The sequence below is a fragment of the Mus pahari genome, chromosome 1 (genome assembly GCF_900095145.1).
Source record: "Mus pahari chromosome 1, PAHARI_EIJ_v1.1, whole genome shotgun sequence".
Taxonomy (NCBI): Eukaryota; Metazoa; Chordata; class Mammalia; order Rodentia; family Muridae; genus Mus; species Mus pahari.
In genome coordinates, this window is record NC_034590.1 from 77,857,594 (window position 1) to 77,870,917 (window position 13,324).

A 13,324-nucleotide genomic window follows, 5' to 3' on the forward strand; every position below is an offset into this window, starting at 1 on the left:
AACAATGACCTATTTAGAAGAATTTAAATTACTTAATGGGTTTAAAACTGAAAGATTTTAAATTTAATGTAATCTTTATTCAGTTGTTCAGACTTTGTATTACCCATCAGAAAGCTGAAATTCCACTCTGATATTGGTCCTAATTTGTATAGCCCTCAATTGTGTGGCCACCCATCATTTTATAGCCTGGTTACTAAAAGGAATTCTCTGAGTTCAACCTACCCGGTATTTGTATCTACTTCTCGTTTTAAAGATTTCTTATTTTTATTTTGTGTGTGAATGTTGCCAGCACGAGCGCATTGTAGCACATGAATGCCTGGTGACTATGAAGACCACAAGAGAGTGTTAGGTCCTCTGAATTGGAACAACATTCTTCTGCTAGAAAACACAATATGCTGAGTAGGGATTGAACCCTTTTTTGCTGGTTCACCAAGTGCTCTTAATAACTGAGCCAAGTCTGAAGCTTCATAAATTGATTACTTTGTGTGTGTGTGTGTGTGTGTGTGTGTGTGTGTGTGTGTGTTGTTACTTAAAATATTTTTCTGCTAGAATATAGAAATGGTAAAAAGAATAATGCAAATACATAGCAATAAAATGGGAAAACATAAAAGTTTATTTTTGTAAATCCTGTGCTGATAATGTAGTAATCATTTAAAAATAGCAATAACTTAAGGCATCATTATTTAATTCTATGCTTTTATATTTTTTTCTTTTCTTACGGTTATAATAAATACATTGATATTTTCTTAAGATTAACATTATTTTATATTTAACTATCTATTTATTTGTGTATTCATACATTTATTTATTTTTGTAACAGGGTACTGGTAACACAGAATATGTGTGGGTGACAAAGAACAACTTTTAGGAGTTGGTTATTCCTTCCCATCTTTTAGGTTCCAAGTATCAAACTCTAGCTGGAACATGTCAGTCTTGGTGGCAAGAATCTTTACCCACCAAGCTATCTTACTGGGCCAAGTCTCATAATTTTAAACTTTAGGCTTAATGACAATCTTGTATACTTTATTTTAAGTAAATGTAAATAAAATTTGTTTATGTGTTATTATTTATAACACATTTCTAGCATTTGTGCTTGCAAAATTTTGAAATAATTGTTGCACATAAGTGTACAAATAATGACAATGCTGGTAAAACATCAATAATTGGTTCAATATTTTGAATAATATATTAGTTTGTAATGCTCTCCATGCCCCTATTAAATGAGATGAAGTGACTTATTTATGAATCCAATTTTGTAATATCACCATCACAGATTTAATCTAGAAGCAACTACGTGTCTCATGGCTCTCCTAAAGGACAGGAACCACACTGCAGTTACAGAGTTCATTTTATTGGGATTAACTGATGACCCAGTTCTTAGAGTCATCCTCTTCACCATCATCCTGTGCTTCTACCTGGTGACTGTGTCCGGGAACCTCAGCACCATCCTTCTCATCAGAGTCTCTTCCCAGCTCCATCACCCAATGTATTTTTTTCTCAGCCACTTGGCTTTTGTTGACATAGGCATTTCATCTTCTGTCACACCCAATATGCTTGCTAACTTCCTAGTAAAACAAAATACTATTTCCTACAGTGGATGTTCTATACAGTTTACCTCAATTGCTTTCTTTGGGACAGTTGAATGCTTCCTTCTGGCTACCATGGCCTATGATCGCTTTGTAGCAATCTGCAACCCACTGCTTTATTCTACAAAAATGTCCACAGAAGCTTGTATCCAGTTGGTTATAGGATCATACACACAGGGTTTTCTTAATGCTTCTTTTTTCACTCTTTCCTTCTTTTTCTTGTTCTTCTGTGGACCAAATAGAATTAATCACTTTTACTGTGATTTTGCTCCTTTGGTGGAACTCTCCTGTTCTGATGTCACTGTCTCTGTTATTGTTACCTCAATTTCTGCTGGCTTTATTACAATGACAACCGTGTTGGTTATAGCCATCTCTTATTCCTGTATTTTCATCACGATTATCAAGATGCGCTCCACTGAAAGTCGATACAAGGCCTTCTCCACCTGCACATCCCACCTCACTGCAGTCACTTTATTCTATGGAACTACTATGTTCATTTATGTGATGCCCAAGTCCAGCTACTCCACTGACCAGAACAAGGTGTTATCTATATTCTACACAGTTGTTATCCCTATGTTAAACCCCCTCATTTACAGCCTCAGGAATAATGAGATTAAGGATGCTCTGAAGAGACACCTTGGTAAGAAAGTATTTTCTTATGGTAACCTGTTTTGTAAAACTCACTATAATAATGACAATTGCCCAGTATGACCATCATCTGAGGTTTAGTTATTCACCTTCTTGTTGTTGCTTTTGCCTGAATCTCTTTTTTCTCCCAGTACACATAAATATATGTTATTGCATTTTCTCTTTTGTAGTTATTAATATGTCTTTGAAATCATTATGCAATGTATTTTGATCATGTTCAGCCCCTCTTGAACTCTTCTGAGTATAGCTTCCTCCTCTACACATTCAACTATTCTTTTTTTTTCTATCAAATTCATCTTGTGGTACCTGTACATATTTAGATATTTAGGCTTTATTGAAGCATGGTTAGATTAATAGTGCATGTCCTTATAGATAACTTACTTTCCTTCTGGAAGTTATAAGTTTCCAATAACTCCTCAGCTACCTGTAGACTTCATGCTCATGTTCTCTCCATGTGCTATGATTTTGTCTAATGTGAGCATGTGGATGCCAAAAGTGTTAACATGAGGCCATATCTGCAACCATTCTGTTGTGCCTTGAAAACACTGTTTATTTGTATTTATCTACCAGCTCCAGCTCTTACACCTTTCCTTCTATCCTCACAGTGATTCCTGAGCTTGGAGAAAAGGAGGTGTGGTATAGAAGTTCCACATATTGTAGAGCCTTTCAGTGTCCAATTCTCTGCATATTGACAAGTGTTTGTTTGTTTATGTGTTTGTTTTGTTTTGCTTTGCTTTGCTTATGGTTAATCACTATTTACTACTAAAAGAAACCATTATGATAAGGATTGGGAGAGTAAATATATATGTATCTAATGATAAGTCATTGAGAATTGGTTTAATACTATGTCCATTGAGAGGGATAATGTTGGTGGGTTCTCCCAAAGGCCTATGACCTGTCTAGCACAGGTTTTGGCCTTCATAGATGTGTTAGGTTTGATTTTTCATATGGTGGAGTTAGACTTAGATCAAATAAGAAAGTTCTTGTTTATTCCCATGATATCTGGGATTAATATATACTATAGCTAAACTACGTTATAGCACCAGTAGATATGACATTCCAAGCTGCTGTTAATTGTACATGAAGTGCTCACATGATAAATGTCTGTAAACATGTATTTTAAAATATCCCTACATTAGTCTACACCTATTTTCATTATTAAATATTTTCATTCACTTTAGAATAGAATCCAGGTGCCCGTCATAGTTGCTTGCTCTAATACCACTTGCTCCATGGGGATTTTATTGCTAGCGTATACAAGTTAACACAACCCATTCCTGACACAGCTACCTTTCCTACTTAGATCAGCTCCATTTGTTCTTCCCTACTACATTCTATGTTTTAAAAGGTTAATTTGTCTCTAGTATAATCTCCACTGAAATATGAATTCTATAATATTTGTATCATTCAGTAACAAATCTTTAATATCTACTTGGTTTTACAATACAGTAAATATTCAATAAAACATCTAGATGGAATGAATGGCTCAATGGTTATCTTGTATCTACCTGTAAAATCATTTCATATCTCTGACAGAAGATTCCAGAAAAAGTTTCCCATCATGAAAAAAAAAAATGGTGATTTTGATGTCTTTTCCCTGTCTTCTTCATAAGATGTCCTCAAACATATGAAGAATGTACTTGAAATCTTCATTGATACTAACATTAATATTCCAGACTAGTCATTGTTATTATTATTATTATTATTATTATTATTATTATTATTCAAACTCAGCCAGTATATAATGTAAATTACAGAACGCTTGAACACTCCATTCAGGGATTATGGGGAGACTAATTTTATGTTCAGGAAGTTGGAATTTATGTGACTAAAGTTTTAAAGTCTCATGTAGTTAGAAGCACCTTAAAACTTTACCAGATATATGGGGAAGTTTGTTGAATGCTAAAGACTAGGAACAATTTGATAGAAGAGTTAGGCATAAAGTTCCCAAAATGACAGATGATAGTATGAAGTCAATGTTTACTGGTAAAAGTCAATGCTACCATGCCTGATAATCTGGCTTTGATCTAAGAGACCTATATAGTAGAAGGAAGGAACTAATTCACACAAATTATGCTCTTATATGTGGACTTGAAAATTCTTGTGCACACACAAGCACACTTACAAGCACACACACTAAATGAAACAGAAACAAATAAAGAAGCAGGTAAAACAGACTAAAGATAAATGACAAGTTGCTATCTGGTGGAACTAAGAGGAGATTGAATGGACTGGAGCGATGGCTCAGTATATAAGAACACCTATTAATTTTGCAGAGGACCAGCGTTTAGTTCCCAGAACAAACACTGTGGCTCAGACCATCTTCAATTCCAAATCTAGGGGACTCAGCAGACTCGTCTGCCTTCTAAATGGTCCTGGTATGCATATTTTACATATCCTTAAAGGCAAAGCACTCATACACAAAAAATAAAAAGAAATGAATTGAAAGGGAGGATATTTGTGAGAGCTTCCCTATGAGAACTTAAAGTTCTGTCTGTTTTTGAAATCTTGAATTGACAGTGTCTCTTCCTATGATAGAAATGGTCATGGTATTAGTAACAAATTTTACTGCTATGTACATTAGCCTCTGTTTTCCTAATTTACCTGGTAACCTCAACAAGAGAATAATATGAATCATAGCACCCATTCCATTTGTCACATCTGGGCCAGTGAAGTCATGGTATCCCCTCCTATCTGATTAATCCCCATGTAAAAGTCAGAAAGTTCTGTATCCTAATATTTTTAAATCAATAATTTCCATATCTTCCACTTTTCTAAGTAACTGATTTCATCATTATCACTGTTTCCTGGAGACCTAGAGTGTGCTTCCTAGTATGTCTCCTGGAATGATAGGTGATAGAATTACCTAACATACCAGTGGACACCATCTGACAGCACTTCCATTTCTCAGCACAATTCATTCTTTATGCATTTTTTATTAGTAAATGGATATCACATAATGGCTCCCATTTTGAAAACCTCAAACATGAATATAAATCATTGAGAAAATATCCATCCTTGTTACCCACTGTCACCCCATTTTTTTCTATAATGTATTTTTATTCCCATTACATCCCAATTGCACCACCATTCTTTCCTCCCAGTTCTGCCATTATAAATCACTCCTCCACTAACCCCTTCTCTTCTCCACAGAGAATGGGAAGATCCCCTTGGACACTATCCCACCCCGAGGCATCTAGTCTCAGCAGGAATAAGTACATCCTCTCCTATGAGGCCCAAGCAGGCAGTCCAAGTAAGGGAAGGGGGATCCAATGATGTGGGCAACAGAGTCATAGACAGGCCCTGCTCCAATTGTTAGAGGACCCATATGAAAAAGAAACTGCACATCTTCTACAAATTAAAGGAGACTGGGCCCAGCCACTTCATGCCCTTTGATTGGTGCTTCAGCTTCCATGAGAACCCATGGGGTCAGATTAGTTGACGCTGTAGGGCCTCTCAGGAAACAGTAATACTAGGTTCCTCTCTGCAAGCATAGCAGAGTAGCATTAATAGTGTCATGGGTAGGCTCTCTCCCATTGGATGGGTCTCAAATTGGACCAGTCATTTGCTGCCTGTTCTTTCCAGTCTCTGATACATCTTTATCCCTGTATATCTTGTATCCAGGACAAATTTTTTTGTTGAAGTTTTTTTGGGGTAGGTTTATGTCCCCTCTTTCTACTGAAATTCTGCTTGGCTACAGGAAGTGATCACTTCAGTCTCCATATCCCCATAGATTCCCTGAAGCCTCTTCCAACTCATGTCTTCACCTGGTCCCACAGATGGCACCCAACAATTTGCATTCTCACTCTCAACTCTTCCCTGCTCCCCAATACCCTACCAATATCCCCTTAATGCTCCTCACTCCCTTTCCACCCAGTTCCCTGTCTTCATCTACCTCCTATGACTATTTTGTTTTCCTTTCTGAGTGAGATTCACACATCCTCCCTTGGGCCTTCCTTTGGTTTCTTTGGATCTGTGGATTGTTATTCCAGACTTTATGACTGGTGTCCATTTATAAGTGAGTACCTATCAGAGATGTCTTTCTAGTTCTGCATCACCTTACTCAGGATGATATTCTCAAGTTCCATACATTTGTCTGAAAATTTCATGATATCTTAATTTCTAGTAGCTGAAGAGTGTTTCATTCTTTAGATATATCCCATATTCTTTACACAGTCTTCTGTTGAAGGACATCTAGGTTGTTTCCAGTGAGCAAGAGACATATTAGGATATTTTTGGGGTATATGCCCAGAAGTGGTATAGCAGAGTCTTGAGGTAAAAATGTTCCCAATTTCTGAGAATAAGTCAAATTGATTTCCAAAATGGCTGTACATTTTTGCACATGTACTTCAGCAAAGGAAGAGTGTGCCTCTTGTTCCACATTCTTGCCAGCATATGCTGTCACTTGAGTTTTTGATTGTAGACATTCTGATGAGTGTAAGATGGAATCTCAGATTTCTTTTGATTTGCATTTCCCTAATAACTAAGAATAGATATTGAATATCATTTAAGCACTTCTTGGCTATTCGAGTAGGCTGCAATGAAAATTCTTCATCCACCACAATCAAGTAGGTATCATCCCAGTGATGTACAGGCGGTTCAGTATACGCAAACCCATGGATGTAATTCACCTTAGAAACAAACTGAGAAAAACACAATATGTTCTTATTAGAAGCTGAAAGAGCCTTAGCCAAAATCCAACACTGTCATTTTAAAATCGTTGAAGGAACAGTGATACAAAGTACATACCTAAACATAATAAAAGCAATATTCAGCAAACCAATACCAACATTAAGTGGAAAGTAAATTAAAACAATTCCACTAAAGTGAAGGACATGACAAGGCTTCACACTCTCTCCATCCCCATTTAACATAGTACTTGAAGCTATAGCTAGGACAAAAAAAATGTACAAAAAGAGATCAAGGGATACACATTCAAATAGAAGAAGCTAAAGTATCCCTATTAATAGATGATAAGATACTATACATAAAGGTCTCCAAAATATCCACAAAGAACATGTACAGCTGGTAAAAATATTCAGCAAACTGGCTGGATACAAACTCAATGCAAAAATCTGTATGGTCTTGTGGCCTTCCTTTATACTATTGATATATGGGATAAGAAAGAATTTATGGAAAAAGAACTCTTGAAAATAGTCACAAATAATATAAAAAAAAATCTTAATGTAAATTTAGAAAGCAAGTCAAAGATCTGTATGACAAGAACTTCAAGTCACTGAAGAAAGAACATAAGGGAGATATCAGAAGATGAAAAGATTTCCCCTGCTCATGTGTTGGTAGGATTGACATAATAAAAATGACCATCTTACCAAAAGCAATCTAGAGATTCAGTGCAATTCTCATCCAACTTCCAACACAAATACTTACAGAGCTAGAAAGAGCAATTCCAAATTTTATATGACAAAAAAGGATAGATAAAACAATCATAAACAATAAAGGAACTTCTCAAGGTATCACCATCCCTGACTTGAAGCTGTACTGCAGAACAATAGTAATAAACACTGCATGGAATTGACATAAAAACTGACAAGTTGATCAGTGGAATAGAATAGAAGACCTAGAATTATNCCTACACANCTATANCCACTTGATAATTGACAAAGAAGCTAAAACCATACANAGGATAAATGAAAACNTCTTCAACANANTANTGGTCTAACTGATGTTTGCATGCAGAAGAATGCAAATAAACTCACAACTATCACCCTTCACAAAACTCAAGTCCAAGTAGAAGAATGACCTCAATATAAAACAGGACACACTAAATCTAATAGATGAGCAAGTAGGGAAGGACCTTGAACTCATTGACACAGGAGATAAATGAACAAACAGAACACCAATCGTTTAGGTACTAAGATCAACAATTAATAAATGGGACCCCGTGGAACTGCAAAGCTTTTACAAACCTATGGATACCATTGATAGGACAAAATGGCAGCCTACAGAATCAGAAAAAAATCTACACAACCCTAAATTTGACAGAGGACTAGTATCTGAAATATATAATGAACTCAAGAAAATAAACTTCAACAAATCAACCCAATTAAAATGCAATCCCATTTTTCTTAATACTTCATAAATACAAGTCCATGTATTTCAATCTGATAATTTTAATGTGGTTTCACACACATCCTTTGCCTTACCTTTTATTTTATCCAGTCATATTGTAAGATTTTTTTTGTTTGCTCTCTTTTCTGAAAGGTTATTCTGCAGTTCTGATTGAGAAAAATGTAGTTTTTTGTTTGTTTGTTTGTTTTAGCCTTCTACTTTTTGCTGAAGCTCCTACATTTAAACTTAAGTACCAAAATACCTCTGGAAAAGGAAGCAAATGGTATTATACAATGTCCTATTAGTTTGAAGTCAGATTGTGTTCTGGATGTTTTGGTATCCACATAATGTCTTATGCTTATTAAATGGTAAGTAAATAGTGGAGCTGAATTGAACTGTCTCAAAAATACCTTAAAAAATTTGTGCCACCCTAATGTGCAAAATGCTTTCCTGGAGAATACAGAGGTTTTCTTTCCCAGGTTAGAGCAACATTTATATGACTATTGCTCTACAGTCCATAAATGAAAAGATAAATTTTATGTCAATATTGAAAGAGGAAACTGAAACATTTCTGCTCTGATTGTTTGAGAAGACGAGAGATTTGAGTTCCAATATGTGTTAATTCTGTCCCTATATTTTACAATTTTCTTCATATTTATTTTTTCTCACATTAACTTTATGTTGGTTTTGGTGTGTGTTTGTGTGTGCAAGTGTGGCTGTAGAGAGAGAAAGGGGAGAATAGTGGAGAGGGAGGGGAAGGGCAGGAGAGGGGAGGGGCAGGAGAGGGAGAGGGAGAATTAGTGGAAAGCACTTATACTCAGTTTAGCCATCTTGCAGGCCTCATTTACTTTATTTTCTCTATTTAAATTTTAATAGTAATTTTTATTTAATATTTGAAAGTTTCATATATTAATACAAAATATCATTTAGGGGGAAGAGGAAAGGTTTATAAATCTCAGGTCACATTCCATCACAAAGAACAATCAGAGAAGGAAAGTAAAGGCAGGAATTGGAGCTGAAGCCATAGATGGTTACTGTTTATGAGCTTGTTTCCCATGGCTTGCTCAGCCTGCTTTCCTTATTTTTAAATGTTAATTTTTAAATTTCTTTATTCTTTTATTTTTATTGTTGTTCTTTTTTTATTTTATGATCTTCAATAACAGCATAAATAATAGAAAGCCAACACTCACATGGAAACTGAACAACACTCTACTCAGTGATTCCTTGGTCAAGGAAGAAATAAAGAAATTAAAGACTTTTTAGAGCTTAATGAAAATGAAGCCACAACATACCCAAACTTATGGGACACAATGAAGGCAGTCCTAAGAGGAAAATTCATAGCCCTGAGTGCCTCCAAAAAATAAACTAGAGAGAGCACATACTAGTAACCTGACAGAACACCTAGAAGCCCTAGAACTAAAGGAAGCAAATTCACCCAAGAGGAGAAGATGGCAGGAAATAATCAAACTTAGGGCTGATATCAACCAAGTGCAAAGAAAAAGAACTATTCAAAGAGTCAACCAAAGCAAGAGCTGGTTCTTTGAGAAAATCAACAAGATAGATAAACCCTTAGCCAGAATTTATTTATTCTTTAATCCTTTCATTGAGTCCAGTTTTTATCCCCACCCAGTCTGCCCTCTCTCCAAAAGGACTTCCTCAACTCCCCACCTCCACATCAGCAGACCTCCCCGCAACCTGGGGCCTCATATCTCTCAAGTGGTAGGTGTGTCTTCTCACTGAGGGCAGACCAGGTATCCCTCTGCTGTATATGTTTGGGGGGCCTCCTATCAGCTGGTTGGGGGGCCTCCTATCAGCTGGTTGCTGCCTGGTTGTTGGTTCAGTGTCTGAGAGATCTCAGGGATCCATGTCAGTGGAGAGTGCTGGTCTTCCTATGCAGCCACCCTCACCCTCAACTTCATCCAGGTTTCCTCCAATTTAACCACAGAGGTCCCCAGTTTCTGTCCCTTGGTGGGTGCTTGTACCTGCATTTTACTCTTTCAGCTGTTTGTTGGGGCTATCAGAGGTAGCCATGCCACCACCTCCTCAATTGTGTTTGCTTTTTTTCTCCCTTCCAAGTGTGATTGAGATATCCTCACTTGGGCCCTTTGACTTGATATCCTTCTTGAGTTCTGTGGATTGTATCCTGGGTATTCTATACTATTTAGCTAACTTCCACTTATTAGTGAGTATATACCATGTATGTCTTTTGGATCTGAGTTACCTCATCCAGGATGAAATCTTCTAGTTCCATCCATTTGCCTGCAAATCTCATGATGTCCACATTCTTAATAGTTGAGTAGTATTCCATTGTGTAAATGAGCCACATGTTCTGTACCCATTCTTCTGTTTTGAGACATCTGGGTTGTTTCCAACTTCTGGCTATCACAGATAATGCTGTTAATGAGCATAGTGTAACCTGTGCTCTTGTGGCATTGTGGGGCATCTTTTGGATATATGCCCAAGAGTGATATAGCTGGGACTTCGGGTAGATCTATTTCCAATTTTCTGAGAAACCTCCAAATTGATTTCTAGAGTGGTTTTGCCAGTTAGTAATTCTACCAGAAATGGATGAGTGTTCCTCTTTCTCCATACCCTCAACATCATCTGTCAACTGAGTTTTTGATCTTAGCCATTCTGATTGGTATAAGGCAGAATCCCAGGTCATTTTGATTTGCATTTCCCTGATGACTAAGGATGTTGAACATTTCTGTAGGTGCTTCTCAGCCATTTGAGATTCCTCAGGTGAGAATTCTTTGTTTAGCTCTGTATCCCATTTTTAATACAGTTATTTGGTTCTCTGGAGTCTAACACCTGAATTCTTTGTATATTTTGAATACTAGCCCTCTATTAGATTTGAGGTTAGTGAAGATTTTTTTTTCCCAATTTGTAGGTTGCTGGTTTGTCCTATTGACTATGCCCTTTGTCTTTCAGAAGCTTTCCAGTTGTATAACTTCCCATTTGTCAATTGTTAATCTTAGAGCCTGAGCGATTAGAGTTCTGTTTAGGAAATTTCCCCCTGTGCTAATGAGTTTGAGGCTCTTTCCCACTCTCTTCTATTATATTCAGTGTATCTAGTTTTATGTTTAGGTCTCTGATCCATTTAAACTTGAGCTTTGTGCAAGTTGACAAATATGTATTTATTTTCATTTTTCTACCTACAGACTGCCAGTTAGACCAGCACTGTTTATTGAAGATGCTTTCATTTTTTCATTGTATATTTTGACTTCTTTATCAAAGATCAAGTTTCTGTAAGTGTGTGGTTTTATTTCTGGGTCTTCAGTTGTATTCCACTGATCAACCTTTCTGTCTCTGTGCCAATACCATGCATTTTTTTTTTTTATCACTACTGCTCTGTAGTATAGCTTGAGGTCAGGGATGGTGAGACCCCCAGAAATTCTTTTATTTTCAATGTGTATCTATTTTAACTAAGACTTTAAAGCAGGAGAAATTAAAATCATAATTTATCTATGCAGCACCTCATTATATTTTGTATTTAATATACCTTGAATCATTTCAACTGTGCTTAGTATCTTTCATTAAAATATTACGGTTTTAATTTATAGCTTAATATGAATGTTTTTATTTGAGTAGACACTGTAAAGAATTTACAAACCCTAATATTTTCACCCAATCTCAGTAAGGACAATAGTTGGAATCTCAGATTAGGTTTCAGGTCCCTAAATGGTTTCCAGGCAAATGGTTGATAAAAACTTCAATATATAATTATGTTAAAGAAAGAATTAGTTTTTTTTTTTTTTTCCCACCAGAGAAGAGGTGTCCACCTGGGAGGGTTCTCAGTGACTGAGCAGGAAAGAGAGCCATCTTTGCCATCTTTGCTCCAGTGCATTGCTGGGGAGAGGAAGGCCTGCAGAAGCGACACAGCTTCTGGGAAAGATCCAGTTTCTGGCTCCAGTCATCCAGCACCTTTCCCGCCCAAGGAGAGGTGTCCACCGGGAGGGGTCTCAAGGCCTGAGCTTGTAGGAGAGCCATCTTTGCTCCCGTGGACTGCCAGGGAGAGGGCAGCCTGCAGAAGCAATACAGCTGCTGTGACAGACTCCATTTCTGGCTCCAGATATCCTGCATCTTTCCCTACAGAGGAGAGGTGTCAGCCCAGGAGGATTCTCACTGCCTGAGCTGGTAAGAGAGCCATCTTTGCGATCTTTGCTCCAGTGAGTTGCCCGGAGAGGGCAGCCTGTAGAAGCAACACAGCTTCTGGGAAGGATCACATTTCTGTTTCTAGACATACAAGCACCTTCCCTGCCAGAGGAGAGGTGTCTGCCCCAGAGGGCTCTCACTGCCTGAGCTGGTTGGGGAGCCATCTTTGCTCCAGTTAACCTAGGCTCCAGTCTGCACTGGTGAAAGTGTGGACTGCAGATGGTATACAGCTTTGGGAAAGACAGGAGCAACCTAGATTTTGGGACAGACCCTGTTTTGGGCTCCAGAAAGTTGGGCACCTTCCTCACCAGAGGAAATGTGGCCACCTGGGAGAGCTCTGTCTGCCACAGCAGGTGAGAGTCATATTGTGTCCAGGGTCCATCAGTGGCTAGTCTTTGCAGGTGAGTGAATAAACAGCAGAGGCAACACATCTTCTGGGACAGGCCTTGTTTGGGCCTACATTTTCAGCCAGGAGGCAGATCTGAACTCCAGGTCTCTGTGTACATTCCCTGCTAGAGGAGAGGTTGCCTGCAGAGAGTAATCTGACCACTGAGAATCAGGAGAGAGCTGGACTCCCAGGACTGCTGACAGAGGCTAACAGAATTACAGGAGGAACAAGCTCCAAGCAGAGACAACTATAACAACTAACTCCAGAGATCACCAGATGGTGAAAGGTAAATGTAGAAATCTTACTAACAGAAACCAAGACCACTCACCATCATCAGAACCTAGCACTCCCACCTCAGTCAGTCCTGAATACCCCAACACACCGAAAAAGCAAAAATCAGAAGCATACCTCATGATGCTGGTAAAGGACTTTGAGAAGGGCATTATTAAAGAAATGCAGGAGAACACTGCTAAAGAGG

General features: G+C 37.6%; 1 protein-coding gene across 1 annotated transcript; it reads left to right on the plus strand.

Annotated features, from left to right (window-relative positions):
* The first annotated feature begins 1,301 nt into the window (after nucleotides 1-1,301).
* Nucleotides 1,302-2,297, plus strand: LOC110327237 (olfactory receptor 498-like). The gene has a single exon (XM_021206045.1). It carries the CDS (start codon nucleotides 1,302-1,304, stop codon nucleotides 2,295-2,297), a length of 996 nt encoding a protein of 331 aa, XP_021061704.1.
* The last annotated feature ends 11,027 nt before the right edge of the window (nucleotides 2,298-13,324 follow it).

What these genes read in the sequence shown, in the direction of transcription:
- LOC110327237 (XM_021206045.1), top strand. Translation starts at nt 1,302, where the DNA reads ATGGCTCTCCTAAAGGACAGGAACCACACTGCAGTTACAGAGTTCATT.